This window comes from Talpa europaea, assembly GCF_964194135.1.
Source record: "Talpa europaea genome assembly, chromosome: 2".
Lineage (NCBI taxonomy): Eukaryota > Metazoa > Chordata > Mammalia > Eulipotyphla > Talpidae > Talpa > Talpa europaea.
In genome coordinates, this window is record NC_140068.1 from 131,790,338 (window position 1) to 131,805,489 (window position 15,152).

The 15,152-nt window shown below is 49.6% G+C and overlaps 1 protein-coding gene and 1 pseudogene across 2 annotated transcripts in view; one reads left to right on the forward strand and one right to left on the reverse strand.

Moving 5' to 3' along the window:
* Positions 1-15,152, forward strand: part of LOC311188340 (class I histocompatibility antigen, Gogo-B*0201 alpha chain-like) — a 677,605-nt pseudogene that overhangs the window by 323,553 nt on the left and 338,900 nt on the right. The window lies entirely within an intron of this gene.
* Positions 5,800-15,152, reverse strand: part of LOC311167492 (class I histocompatibility antigen, Gogo-B*0103 alpha chain-like) — a gene marked incomplete at its 5' end in the record, with an annotated part of 62,322 nt that continues 52,969 nt past the window's right edge. The window contains 3 exons of the mRNA XM_084228512.1: positions 5,800-6,088; positions 6,201-6,476; positions 7,037-7,312. Of these exons, the coding sequence (XP_084084638.1) occupies positions 5,991-6,088; positions 6,201-6,476; positions 7,037-7,312 (650 nt within the window). The 3' untranslated portion in view covers positions 5,800-5,990. The remainder of the gene's footprint in view (positions 6,089-6,200; positions 6,477-7,036; positions 7,313-15,152) is intronic.

Sequence of the window (15,152 nt, forward strand, 5' to 3'; positions counted from 1 at the left end):
ACCCACATGGCGCAGCAGATCTTGACTGTCTCACTCACTGCTCCCCTCAGCAGTGTGTTTCAGTCAATCTGCTGTTCTGTTCCCCACTCTGTCTCTGGTGAATCCTCTCACGCCCCTGCATCTCTGGCCTACACTCCAGTTCTTGTGTGCATAAATAAACAAAACTTTAAAGAAAAATTCTCCATCCTTGAATGAGGGGAGGGCCGAGGAGCGCCCCCAGGGCATGACTAGGAAGACAGGGAGGCTCCTGGAAATGAAGCAGAGGGTGAAAATGGGGCTAGGGTATGGGGTCCAAAAGGAGTTGTGGGGGAACCAGAGAGGACCAGGCAGGGAAGGGGTAGAATGGGGGACACTGTGAGGGGAAGGTGTGTGGGTGACGTGGGCTCTGGCTGGGCCTGGGAGAGTCTCTGTCTCCCCTGGTGGGACTGCAGAGGGGCTGGAGCTGTAACTGATTATGGAATCACTTAGGTTCTGGGCTTTTCCTGTCAGTGCAGGGCTGGTGTCACTCAAACACGCACACTCAGGCTGATGAAGGAGAGATGAGGAGAGGACAGATGGTTAGGAGGACACCCCTATTTTCTGAGCCAGAACATCCTCCCCAACTCCCCAATGCTGAGGGATCAGGAAGCCAAAAGGAGGGCAGAGCAAGGCCTGTGTCCCCTGGAGGACCAGGGGGCTGATTCTGGAGTTCCAGGACCCCACTCCCTGCAGGCGGGTGCTGGAGTCCAGCTCCGACCAGGGCAGGGTCCCTGCAGGACGAGATGGTGTTGGCAGAATGGAGGGATGAGGGGAGGGGGAGATGAGGGAGATGAGGTAGATGAGGTAGTGAGGAGACACTGACACTTGACATCTCCCACTGATAACCTCAGCGGAACTTTATTTTTACATCAGAAATTATTTGATCATTACATCATGCAATCATGATTGATTTTACTTTTACAGTGTTTCAGAAATTATTAATGATCATTAACAGTGCACAGTCCTTTTTTAATCTTTCTAGTCTATGATTAACTTGGTCACTTGGTTACATTAACTCGGTTACATATTTCCCTGGGTGATGTATGTTATTCAGAAAATAGAAACAGGTGCTACACACAACGTGATTTGTGCGGTCAAGCGAGGTAACTGAAACAAGGCTAAGCAGGCATTGTAAGATCGAGGGCGGCTTCCTATTTTCTATATAGAACCAAGGGTTCTCAGTACCATGGAAACAGTATGTGGGGTGTTTCTCTTGGACCATTTTGCCTCCCGGGGTGCCTCAGGGCCTTTGCTAGTGGGGACTGGACTTTTGCCAGGCTTGGTTCCAACAGCTCTATCAAGTGTGGCTTGTTAAAGAACTCAATGTTACTCATGGTAACTGAATTACAAATTGGAGGACATGGAGAATTATTGGGAACCGTTTCACTATTAATTGTGTCGGAAGGCTCATTTCTCAAACTACTGAGGTGTGCACTGCCAAAACTGGCACTGGTGCCAACACTCATTGTGTTATTCTGAAGCTTATAGAAAATTTCCATGGTTACTATAACAGCCACAAACAAATGAAAGGAATAGCAGGAGCCAGCTGTAAGGGTCGGACTGGCCACAGTGCAGGTTCTCTGATCCCATGCAGACCGGGTAAAGGAGGAGTCAGAGTCCTCAGTAGTTTTGCAGGTTTTTTATTTGGGGTTCACCAGGCATATGGCAGGCAGGGGTGCTGGCTGGGGGGCTGGGAGGCTGGCAGGCCTCCCAGCCCCCAGCAAGTCTTCACTCTATCTGGGCTCTCTGGCGTTCTCTGCTTCTGCTGCTGCTGGTGCTGCTTCTGCTGCTGACGTCCCCCCGTGACGCCGCCCTTAAAAAGCAGTCTTAGCTCAGCTGAATCCCATCTACCTATGCCCACACCCTATTCCAGGTGCCCGCCATCAGGCATGCATTCAGGACAAGGATCCATCATCTATCCTGATGGCGGAAGGGCAGAAAAGCCTGACATTTTCTTTACCCTACAGTCCACCCCCTCAGGGTTTTCTGCCATATAGTCTATACATATATACAATTTTCTAAGCAAACAAACAATGCAGCCATGGCCCACAAAAGCAAATACATCAAATATAACAAAATACAACAAAACACAAATAAGTCCAGGCAGGGCACCAACCTAGTGCAAAAGACAATTATTGGTACCAGCAGATGAGCCACCAAATCTGCTGCCGAAGGCACTGCTCATATGAGGGAGGGGAATCACTCACGGCATCTACTATATCACACCAGGAGCCGTCAGGCTTCCTGGCCTTCTCTGGCTGTAGTCTCGGCTACAAGGCACACACAGCATCCACCCCCAGGATGCACTAGCTCTGGGATTGGCAATTTTATTCTGTTGGGGGTAATCGCCAACCCTCAGGGTTTCTGTCTGCAGTCGCTCCAACACTCGGCCTTCACAGCCACCCATGCGACTCGCAGACCCCTGCACTCAGGCCAACCCACTGCACAAGCACATGGGTCGGGGATCCAAACTCTACATTTGGCTTGGGCTCCACCCCAAGCCACGTTCCCCACCCGTCCCCCAAGGACAGGTTCCTCAGCTCCTCACCCTCAAGAATAAGCAGGGCATCACCCACAGGTGATTTTACGAGACTCACAGGGCTTCAGCATACCCAGGCTGCTTAACAGCCACTTAGGGCTTCTCAACTTAGCATCAGCACCAGCTTTTGCTTTCTTAGATGGCTTTTCTCCTCCACCTAGCTGCTGGGCATAACAGGCTGCTTTTGGCCATCTAGGCCCACTGGCCACCCCCAGATTCTCAAAAAAAAACATAACCTGCCAAGGTCCTCCACCTTCTGGCGGGAATGCCAGTCCAAGTTTATCAGTTCATCAGTCTATCAGTCCAAGTCCATTGGCCTCTCCCTGCTTCAGCAACGGCCTGCTGCCTCAGGGGTCATTGGCTGGTCCTTTCCGGTGTCGTTGGCTGGTCCTATCCGGTGTCGTTGGCTGGTCCTATCCGGTGTCGTTGGCTGGTCCTATCCAGTGTCGTTGGCTGGTCCTTTCGGGCGTCTCCTTCACGCCAGGTCTCATCCTGTAGCTCGTGGACGTATCCATCTTCTATACCGCCATGGCGCCTCCAGCGTCGTCACAGGCAGTCTTTTACTCCTTAGTCCCTCCAGGTCTTTGGAGGGCTCCAATACCCGTCTGCATGGATCCTGCCGACTACGCCATTTGTAAGGGCCGGACTGGCCACAGTGCAGGTTCTCTGATCCCATGCAGACCGGGTAAAGGAGGAGTCAGAGTCCTCAGTAGTTTTGCAGGTTTTTTATTTGGGGTTCACCAGGCATATGGCAGGCAGGGGTGCTGGCTGGGGGGCTGGGAGGCCTGCCAGCCTCCCAGCCCCCAGCAAGTCTTCACTCTATCTGGGCTCTCTGGCGTTCTCTGCTTCTGCTGCTGCTGGTGCTGCTTCTGCTGCTGGCGTCCCCCCGTGACGCCGCCCTTAAAAAGCAGTCTTAGCTCAGCTGAATCCCATCTACCTATGCCCACACCCTATTCCAGGTGCCCGCCATCAGGCATGCATTCAGGACAAGGATCCATCATCTATCCTGATGGCGGAAGGGCAGAAAAGCCTGACATTTTCTTTACCCTACACCAGCTATGGAGTTTTCTTTTCAGAAATTTCCCCTAAGCCCGGACCTTGTCAGACAGCGTGGGTAGCATGGCCCATGCCATTCTCCTAGTGATTCTGTTCCCAGACGCCTCCCTTATAAGCCCTGTCTCAGCTCAGCTAAATCCCACCTATGTATGCCCACACCCTACTCCAGGTGGCCGCCATCAGGCATGCATTCAGGACTGCAGGGATCCATCATCAATCTTAATGGCAAGAGGGAAGAAAAGCCTGACAATAATTGACCCTACACACACTGACCATCACACCTGAGTGTATGTAGGGTAAGGGAAAATGTCAGGCTTTTCTGCCCTCCCGCCATCAGGATAGATGATGGCTCCTTGAGGTCCTGAATGCATGCCTGATGGCGGGCACCTGGAGTAGGGTGTGGGCATAGGTAGATGGGATTCACCTGGGCTAAGACTGTGCTTTTTAAGGGCGGCGTCACGGGGACGCCAGTAGCAGCCGAAAGAGAAGTCGAGAGAGAAGTTGAGAAGCAGCAGCAGAAGCCGAAAGAGAAGCCAAGAAAGAAGCAGAGCCATAGAAAGAAGCAGAGCACGCCAGAGAGCCCAGATAGAGTGAGGATTTGCTGGGGGCTGGGAGCACTGCCAGCCTCCCAGCCCCCAGCACCCCTGCCTGCCATATGCCTGGTGAACCCCAATAAAAGACCTGCAAAAAGGGGCCTCCCCAGTGGCACAGCGGTTGAGCGATGGGTTGCGAAGCTGCCCGCAGCCTCTGCAGCGCCGGTTCGATCCCCGGCTGCTCCCTGGCCACCGGAGGAGAGTCCCACATGGCGCGCAGACCTCTCCTGCCGCCCACTGCTCCCCTCAGCAGTGTACTTAGTCACTCTGCCTGTTCTGCTCTCCCCTCTGGCTCTGGTGAATTCTCTCACCCTCCCACGCTTCTGACTGTACCCAGTGCTTGTATAAATCAATCAATCAATCAATCAATTAAAAAAAAAAACCTGCAAAAAAACCACTGAGGACTCTGACTCCTCCTTTACCTGGTCTGCATGGGATCAGAAAACCTGCACTGGTCCAGTCCTGCCCCCTACAGGGTAGCTCCTCCTTTTCCTCCTGTGGGAGGGAGCACCATGTGAGACCAGGGAGAAGTCAGGCTATGAAGCCCTAACAGAATCCCCAAGTCTGGAACACAGGGAAGTTTCCAGAACTGACTGGACACTTAGGGCAGGACCAGGAAATATGAACAGAGAAGATGAGAGGGGACTGGACCAACTGCCTCCTGGGTCTGCCCTCAGCAGCAACCTTCCCCTCCTCTGCCATTTACTGGCTCTGGTGAATTATCTGGCCCCAGCACCAGAATTATCAAGGGGAATAATGTGACTCATTTTCAAAAATGCTTTACAAAAGGGGGTTAGCAATCAGCTCCAGACTGGGCAACACACGTGTGTGGATGGTTGTAGGGTAAGGAAAAAGTATCAGGCTTTTTTGCCCTCTTTCTATTAAGATAGATGAGGGAAGCCTGTGGTCCTGAATGCATGCCTGATGGCGGGCACCTGAAGTGGGTACACCTGGGCTGAAAGACTGAGTTTATAAGGGTGGACTCACAGGGCTGCCAGCAGAAGTTGAGAGAGAAGCAAGAGAAGTAGAAGCCGAGAGAAGGCCGGAGAGCCCAGAGTGAAGACCTGCTGGGGGCTGGGAGGCCTGACAGCCTGCCGGCCCCCCAGCACCCCTGCCTGCCGTGTACCTGGTAATCCCAATAAAAAACTGCAAAACCACTGAGGACTCTGACTCCTCCTTTACCCGGTCTGCTAGATCAGAAAACCTGCTCCATGCCCTGTTCCTGACCCTACAGTAAGTAAAATCCATATCAAGTTTTTCGCCTTCCCGCCATTAGATTAAATGCATGCCTGATGGTGGGCACCTGGAGTAGGGTGTGGGCATGCATAGGTGGGATACACCTGGGCTGAGAGTGCAGCCCATAAGGGTGGCATCACGGGAATGCCAGGGGAACAGCAGAACCACCAGAAGGAGGACAAGTGAGAGAGCAGCACCAGCAGAGAAGCAGAGGCCACTAGAAAACGCAGGACAGTGCAGAAAGAGTGAAGACTTGCTGGGGGCTGGGAGGCCTGCCAGTGCCTGCAGCCTCCTGACCCCACCACCCCGCACTCCTGCCTTCCCTGTACCTGGTAAACACACTAAAAGCCTGAAAAAGGCACTGAGGGCTCCAGGACTCCTCCTTCACCCGTCAGCTCAGGTCATAGAGAACCTGCACTGTGCTCATCCTGCTCTTACAATGGTACTTCCCATTACCAGGTAGGGCAAGTTCTACCTGTGGCCTCAAAGCCCCCAGTGGACATGATCCCCCCCACTTCCCTCCCTATCTGAGCGCTTCTTCCTCCACATCACAGCTGCACCAGTGCAACTCCAGTGAGCACAGGTCCAAGGAGAACCAGGCCAGCAACGATGTCCACAGCGGAGTCGAGGGGCTGAAGAGAGGGATCTGGAAGGGAAGGGGAGACCCTGAGCCCCAGGCCTCATCCTGATCCTCTGAAGGTCTCCAGAAGGATTCTTGATGTCCCTGAGAAGCTCTGTGCCCACATCCCCCTCCTTACCCCAAGTTAGGAATAGGGGCTCCAGCAGCCCCTCATGCTGCACATGGCACGTGTATCTCTGCTCCTCTCCAGAAGGCACCACCACAGCTGCCCACTTCTGGAAGGTTCCATCCCCCCCAGGCCTGGTCTCCACCAGCTCCATGTCCTGGGTCAGGTCTTTCCCATCTCGCTGCCAGGTCAGGGTGATGTCCGCAGGGTAGAAGCCCAAGGCCCAGCACCTCAGGGTGACCTTCTGGTCAGAGGTGGGGAGGCGGGTCACCTGTGTCTTTGGGGCCTCTGAGGAGAAGGGTGAGAACTTACACACTCTGGGTTTTTCTTTCATGGACCCTGAAAATCCCTCCTGTGACCATCCTCAGAATGGACAGGGCAGTGGGTTTGGAAAGAGGAAGCACAAAATCTAGAAACCAGCCTGGTCTAGGGAGTCTGGGATAATCTCTTGTTCCTTAGAAAGTTCTAGAATTAGGTGACAACTCTGGATAGGTGGACCCAGTTCTCTAAGGAGGAGAGCACAGACTTTTGCTCCTGACCTGGAGACTCACAAAAGCAGAGTCAGATCAGAAAAATGTCCTCAGACCAATAACAAGACCCTGAGAGAAAAACTGATGGTTCCCGAGAGGGCTGTTGGGTCAAAAGGATCAGTGAGGGGTGATTTCAGGGCTGGTCTCCCCTCAGGCTCAGAGGAAAACTTCTGAGGAAAAGTGGGGTCCTCTGGGGAGTCAGGAAACCCGGGGGGCTCCTCTTCCCCTGACCAGAGAGGGGGCGCTGCTGTGACCCTGACTCCACCCTCCCCTTGGGTGCCGCCTGAGGGGGTGGGGAGACCTCGCTGCCCCTCCTACCTGAGCACTGCAGCGTCTCCTTCCCGTGCTCCAGGTATCTGCGCAGCCACTCCACGCACCTGCCCTCCAGGTAGTTCCTGACGCGCTCAGCCACTCCGGCCGCCTCCAACTTGCGCCGCGAGATCTTAGCGGCCGTGTCCGCCGCGGTCCAGGAGCGCAGGTCCCCGTTCAGGGCCAGGTAATCGGCGCCGTCGTAGGCGAACTGATGGTACCCGCGGAGGAGGCGCCCGTCGGGCCCCACGTCGCAGCCGTACATCCCCTGGAGGGTGTGAGAGCCTGTCCCCGCCCCGTCACCCCGCATCACCCCGCGTCACCCCGCGTCACCCCGCGGTCACCCCGCCCGCCCCCGCCGGGAATAAACCGAAACTGACGCCGGAACCCCGCGGGGAACGTCCCGGGGCTCGTCCCGGGTCGAGGGTCCGGCGGGTCCCCCTGCCTCGGGGGACGCTCGGGCCGGGGTCTGGGGTCCCCGCCCGCCCGCGGGGGTGGGGTCGTGAGCGCCCCGGGCCCGCCCCGCTCACCGGCCGCGCTCTGGTTGTAGTAGCCGAGCAGGACGCGCAGGTTCTCTCGGAACGCCTGTGCAGCGTTCTTCGCTCTCCGCGTCTCCTCCTCCCAGTACCCCGGCCCCTCCTGCGCCATCCAGGGCGCCCGCGGCTCCGTCTTCCCACTCGCGGAGTGGCTGTCGAAGCGGTCGATCTGCGTGTCGTCCACGTAGCCCACGGAGATGAAGCGGGGCTCCCCGAGGCCGGGCCGGGACATCGCGGTGGAGAAATACCTCAGGGTATTTCTGGGGGCGGGAGGGGAGACCCGGGCTCACCCTTCTCCCCGCGGGTCCCAGGGAAATGGGGCGGGAGGGGAGGGGGCGAGGGGGCTCCTGAGATTGAAATGGGGCAGCAGGTGAGAAGGCTGGAGACTCAGAGGGGCGGCAGGAGCCTGAGAGGGACAGAAAGGGGTCAGGGCAGGTTGGGGTCAAGGGGAACAACAGGGTCAGAGGCCGGGGAGACTTGCTTTTTCTGGGACCTAAGCCCCCCGCCGGGGTTCCTCTCTCTATGAGACCTTTTCGCTCCTGAGCCCGCACTCACCTGCCCTGATCTCTGTCAGGGCCCCTGAAAGCAGCAGCAGGAGGGTTGGGGGCCTCATGACAGGTGCTCTTGGGTTTGGGGAGACTGAGTCCACACTGGTTGCAGCTGTGATGCTGGCTGGAGTCTTTGGAGACCCTCCAGGCAATGGGGAGTGAGTACTGGGGGTGAGTCACCAGTATTCAAAGGAGATCTTGACACCTGTTGTGGGAGATGTGAAAGGTGGGGAGATGAAGAATCCCCAAGAGTAACCTTCCCTGCCCCCTGCACAGCCCAGAGGGCTGTGACCCTGAGAACCACACCAGATACCTGGGACTTTGCCCCCCCCTCCTCTCCTGCTCCAAGGCCTTTGTCACACTGTTGCCTCCCTGAGTCCAGGCCAGGGACTGGGTCAGCGATTTTTCAAGCTTTTTTGTTTCAAGGTCTCTGCAGTTTTAAAATTAGCCAGGACCCCGGTATAAGTTTAGGAGGTTCTAGCTCTCAGTATTTACTACATGAGGAATAAAAACAATTTAAAGATATTTTCATTTAATTTAAAATAATATTAATAACCCAATGTGTGTTCAAAGTGTCGTAAAGAAATGTAGATATTTAATGAAAATAATCAGGGTCATGAGTGGATCTTTTACAGCTTACATTTTTTGCAATTTTTCTTCTGTGTCTCACTAGAGGCATGTTGGACTGTCATTGTTTCTCCTGCATTTACTCTTTGTTTTGGTGGGTCAATGAAGAACTATACAGCCTCTCTGAAATTTGTGAAAATAGCATTTTAAGTACTTTTCACATAATTGTGACTATTTAACTTTGTTCCACTTCTGCCATAAATTGAAACTATACAAGTGGTGATTTTTCAAATGTTATTTGCAAAGTGAGTGGTGGAACAGTATCATTGAATGTTTTCTGTTATATTAATTCCATAGGCCTCTATTGATTATTAATCTTGTACTAATACATGACTTTAAAAAGTGATGCATTGTCTTACCAGGTTATATGATCTTTATGTTAATTATTCGAGAACCAAATTTTGAAAATCATACATGTTTCATGTTCCAAAAATCCCCAAAGAAAAGTAAGTGGCTACTGGAAGTTGTCAAGTTTATAATGATGGGACACAATTTTCCACTATCTGGTTTTCACGGGGGCCCTTGTACTTTATCAAGGCAGTTAATTACTATCAGTTGTCAACTGTCAATTGATTTTCTTAAAGGGACAGCTCACCTTCACTTTCTAGAAAGTGTGTACAGATTAACAAAATCTAAATAATGATAGTGTTTTGTCATTCATCCCTTCAAGTAAAGATGGTAGTACCCCCCTCCCAAAAGGTCTAATTCTCCTTATACAACTTAGTTTCCTTGGCACATAGTACTTTGGAATGTGGCAGAAGTGACTGATATGTGCTCTATGTCATCAGAAATTGGGTTTACTTTGTGTCCAGATTCCTCCTCTCAGGCTTGAGGAGGTGCTCCCTGCTTTCCTGAGCCTCCCTGGCTAGGACCCCCACAGCCCTTCATACTGGACAGGGTGGTTTCTGTCCACGTCCTGCTGCCTCCCTCCTGCTCCCTCCTGGGCAGACCTCCACTGGGCTCAGGTGCTGGACCTGCCTGTGGAAGGTTGACAATGAGAGGTTATCACCAAACTTGAGGCCTCATTTAATGCTTTTCTGTTTCTCATTGTTAACAACAGCTGACAGTGTTTTTTACTCCCTCCGGGCCTGAAAATGCTTTGTTTGTAACATTTTTATTTTAAGATTTATTTGTGCATACAAGAACTGGGGTGTGTGAGAGGGTGAGAGGATTCACCAGAGACAGAGTGGAGAACAGAACAGGCAGACTGACTGAAATACACTGCTGAGGGGGGCAGCCGGCAAGCCAGGAGAGGTCTGCTGCACCATGTGGGTGTCTCCCTGGCCAACCGGAAATCAATCCTGCACTGCAGAGGCTCAGGACAGCTTCACAGTGCTGTGCTCAATAGGCCGCGCCACCGGGGAGGCCCAACATTTTGATTTTTATAGGGAATACAGTTTATATCCTAAGAAGTGTACCATATATGTGTGTTTACACACACACACACACACACATCATAAGCAAAATAAAGCAGGTCTTTCTAAATTTTGAAAGGGACGTTGGGTGGTGGTCGTTAGGCTCAGCACAGAGCTGAAGGGCTGGGCTACGTGTCTGCTCTGGACAGGGCCCTCACAGCCCTTCCTCCCTCCTCAAGATGCTGTTCTCTGTGGGACCCATGTAGGGTCTTGCCGCAGACCAGCACAGCAGTGAACGATGAGGCCGTCTCAGGGTTGAGAGACTGCGCAGGGTGGTCAGGGATTCGGCTAAAGAAATGACAAACAGACACACTTCAAGAGTGAAAATCTGAGTGTAATTTTCTTTGAGTTGGTGACCAGTATATATATGTTTTCTAAAAGCACAGGCATGGCGAACATCAGTGAAGAAATCAGCTTGCTTATAGGTTTAGCTTATCATTGACAGGGCAGTGATTTACATCTGGACCCAGGCGCATTCCTAAGTAGTTAGGCTATTAATTTTTCTTTTTATTTTATGTGATTACTTTTTGTTTAAACTACTCACTACCACTAAATTACTATTAATTAGCACGGGTGAGTTTTACTTTTCACAATGTAATATTTTTATCATTAAGATTAATGCTAACAAGGCTAAGCATATAACAGAGAAATTATTAAGTTAACAGTTTTATTAATACACAGAGTTTAGTAACGTTTCATTTGAATTAGCCTAGTTATTAGATTTCGTATGTTCTTTTTTAATCAGCAACCAATGACCTTTTTAGACAGAGAAAGAGAAAAGATTTTAGAAAGAGAAAAGATTTTAGAGAGACAGTTGTATTAGAATAAAGTTTGTGGGCCTTGAGAAGGTGAGATAAGGTTCCGTGAGGTCAGCATTCCTTTAGTGGCTCCTGGGGGTCGTTATCTTTCAACAGGCTTCCATCTTATCTATGTCTTGGGGGGGGTTTGCTGTTCTCCCCTTGCTTCAGGGAGTTTTGCTGTTCTCCCCCTGCGTGCTGGTTCCTTGCCCAGCCGGACCTTGGCGAAAGCCATTAGCCCTAAAGGTCACTGCAGGGGGAGGTGCAGCAGGGTCTCCCCCTTCTTTACTGGGTGTGGGCATTCATTACTATATTGTCAGTTCTAATGCTTTTTTAAAAAAAGATTTATTTATTGATTTATACAAGAACCGGGGTACAGGCCAGATGTGCAGGATGGTGAGAGGATTCACCAGAGGCAGAGTTGGGAACAGAACAGGTAGACTGACAAAATACACTGCCGAGGGGAGCAGCGGGTGAGACAGGAGAGGTCTGCAGTCCATGTGGGACCCTCGCCGGCCGGCTGGGATTGAACCGGTGCTGCAGAGGCTGCAGACAGCTTCACAGCACAGCACTCAACCGCCTGGGCCACCAGGGGAGGCCCGGTTCTAATGCTTTTAAGAAGGTGGATTTGTATCTCATACCTATCTCACATTTTTAGCTCTTTTCAGTGGGAAGGTGTCCATTATCCAGCCCACCTTGGCCAGGTGGAAATTCTAAGGCAAAATCATTCAGTGACAAGATGATGGGTCCTAGAGTAGAAGGTCAGAGCCCGAGAACATGTGACTGAGGGGCAAGTGCCAAGTGTTTGATAAGTGTCAGGTATTGTGTAATTTATTTTTGATAATAAATGATTTTGATAATAACTAATATTTGCTATTCACGCTCAGACAGAGGATTCATAAATACTCAAGGACATACACAAATACATAAGTCACCTCATCCTCAGTCTACCAAGTCGCCTCTACTCTGAACCCACTGTAGTCAGCAACTTCTCATTTTCTCCCCAGAAAAGTCTATGTATGCATTGATGTGTTAGGTCTGTAAAAGAGCTTGGACCACAGACCAGGAGAAAATATTAGCAAAATATGACTAATATACTACATGTTTTAGAATATGCATGGAACCCTTAAAATTCAACAAGAAACAAATAACTTTCTAAAACTGAGCAAAACTCTGAATAGTTTCCAAGGACTACATTGATGGCAACTAGGCATATGAACAGAAACTCAATATTATATGCTGACATATGTAAATGCAAGTGCAAATTAAAACAACATGGACACGCTATGCACACCTATTATATGGCCTAAATCCAAATCCTAGTACAGCAGCCCCCCTTTATCCACATGGGATGTATTCCAAGACCCCCAGTGGATACCAGAACCACAAATAGTATGGAGCCCTCTATATACAAATATTTCCCCACACATAAATGCATATGATACATTTACTTTATAAACTAGGCACCATGTGATTAATAACTTTAAAACAGGACAATCAATCACAACAATGTACTGTAATAAAAGTTGTGTAACTGTGATCTCTCTCTAAATATCTTATGAAAAAATTTTAACCTAGTTTAATTTCGGGAAACTGAAGCCTTGGAAAGTGAAACCTCAGAAAAGGGGGGACACTGCACCAGGTGCTGACCAGGGTGGGGAGCAAGAGGGCCCCCCATTCACTGCTGGAGGAAATGCAAAATCACACAGTCACTATGGAAGAGATAATAACTCATTCTTATTAAGTGAAACACAGAGTTACCCTAAAACCTGCTGATCACTCTCCTGGGTATTTACCCAACTCACTCAAAAACTTTTGTTGACACAAAACCTGCACAGAAATGTTTATAGCAGGGCACCCCTTAAGTGTGGGCTCCACATGGTGACGCCTTCCAATGACTGCTGTGTGGAAAGGGACACAGGAAAAAAAGAATTCCCAGGGAGGACTTGGAGACCCGACCTCAGCCAGGTGGGTGTAGGGGCAAGACAGGCACCGAACAGGTTTTCTGATCCAGCAGATGGGTGAAGGAGAGTCTTGGAGCCCTCAGTGGGTTTCTCAGGCTTTTACTGAGCTGTTACATATAGAGCAGCAACCAGGTACATGGCATGCAGGGGTGCCCAGGGCCCAGGAGGCCGGCAGGCCCCCAGGTCCCAGGCAAGCCTTCACTCTGGGCTTCTCTGGCCTCTTTTCTCTCCTTCTCTCTCCTGCTGCTTCTCTTGCTTCTGCTTCTCTGGTGACTATCTCAATACTCTCCCATGGCCCACAGAAGTAAACAAGATAGTTTACAACAATGTAACAACTGCAGATGCCCCCATCAGGCGGGCAATCCTAATGGTGGGAGGGCAGAAAAGCCTGAAAACCATTTGCCCTACAGTGAGGATTAGGTGCAGGTGACTCTCCAGGGTGCTGTGCTGAGAGTGGCCTTTCCTGTTTCTGTTTTTTCCCCAACCCCATCACCTCAGTTAACCGAACTCAAGTTTTCTTTGATTTCCTCATTAACCCAATGATTTTTCAGTAGCATGTTGTTCAGTCTCCATGTAGTGGGCAATCTCCTTGCTTTCTTTTCATGCTTTATTTCTAGTTTGATATCTTTATCATTTTAGGAGAGACTTGGTATGAATGCAGTCTTCATGTATTTTTTTTAAAGTCTGTTTATTTCTACAAGAACTGGGGTACAGGCCAGAAGCATGGGAAGGAGAGAGGAGAAGAACAGGCAGATGGACCGAAAACACTGCTGAGGGGAGCAGCGGGTGAGACAGGAGAGGTCTGTCGCGCTATGTGGGTAGATCCCTGGCCGGCTGGGGATCAAACTGGTGCTGCAGAGGACGTGGACAGCTTCACAGCACTGCTCTCAACCCGCTGCACACCTGGGGAAGCCCAATCATGTATTTTTTGATGTTTGTGTTGTGACCCCTTGTGTGGTTCATCCTGGAGAATGATCCACTTGTATTTGAGAAAAATGTGTATTCAGGTTTGTTTTTTTTTTTTTTTTTTTTTTTGAGGGGGTAACAGTGTCCCATAGACGTTTATTAGTTCCGTGTGATCTAGATTTTCTTTTACAGCTATTGCATCCTTGCTTATTTTCTGTCTTGTTTCTCTGTACCTTGGTGAGAATGCAGTATTGAAGTCTCCTACCACCTGTTTTCAGAGCTGATAGTAATTATCTAATGTATTTTGGTGCTCCCTTTTTTGGTGAGTATATACTGAAGAGTGTTAGGACTTTCTAGTGTATAGTCCCTTGATCATTATATAGTGTCCTTTGGTGTCTCTTGTCACCTTTGTTAGTTGGAAGTCTATTTTATCTGGTATGAGTATGGCTACCCCTGTTTTGGGGCCGCTTGTTTGTTTGTAGAATTGTTTTCCAAACCTTTTCTTTCAAGCTATGCTGATCTTTAGCACTTAAGTATGTTTCCTGGAAGCAGCGGGAGTTTGGGTTCTGTTGTGAATCCAGCATGCTACTGGTGAATTTAGTCCATTAACACTTAAATACATGGAGGTCTCTTGCTGCTATTTGGTGATAGGGTTGTGATTTTCTTCACTACCTTGTTTAGTCCTGTTCATTACTCTGTTTGGTTTAGATTTCAAGGCTTCTTGTAATATTTCTTGGAGTGGGGGTTTAATCATAATGAATTCCTAAGATTGTGTTTTTATAAGAAGGTCCTTAACTTTCCCTCATAAAGGAAGGTAAGCTTTGCAGGATGAACTATACTTGGTTCTTTTCCACCATGTTGCTGACATCATTCTCTCAAACCTAATAAATTTAAAAGGACATAAATAATATAACATGTTCACATACAGGGCATGGAATTCAATAACTAAATGAAATATGGGAAACTCACAAATATGTGTAAATGCACTTCTATATAACAAAAGAAATCAAAACAGAAATTAGAAAATACTTTCAGAATAATGATAATGAAGAAACAGCATGTCAAAATGTATTGGATGTATTAAAGTCTGTAGAGGGAAGTTTATAGCTGTGACTAAATTAATAATGAAAATTCTATAATCAATAACCAAAAGGTCCTCTTTTTTTAGAATTTTTTTTGAAGATTTATTTTGAAGATTTATCCCCCTGGCCTGGGATCAAACTCATGCTGCTGTGGCTGTGGATAACTTCATAAGTTGCGTCTTAACCTCTCCTGCCACCAGGGAAGCCCAAAAGGTCCTCTTTAAATCAAAGGAAAAAGAGAAGCAAGCTA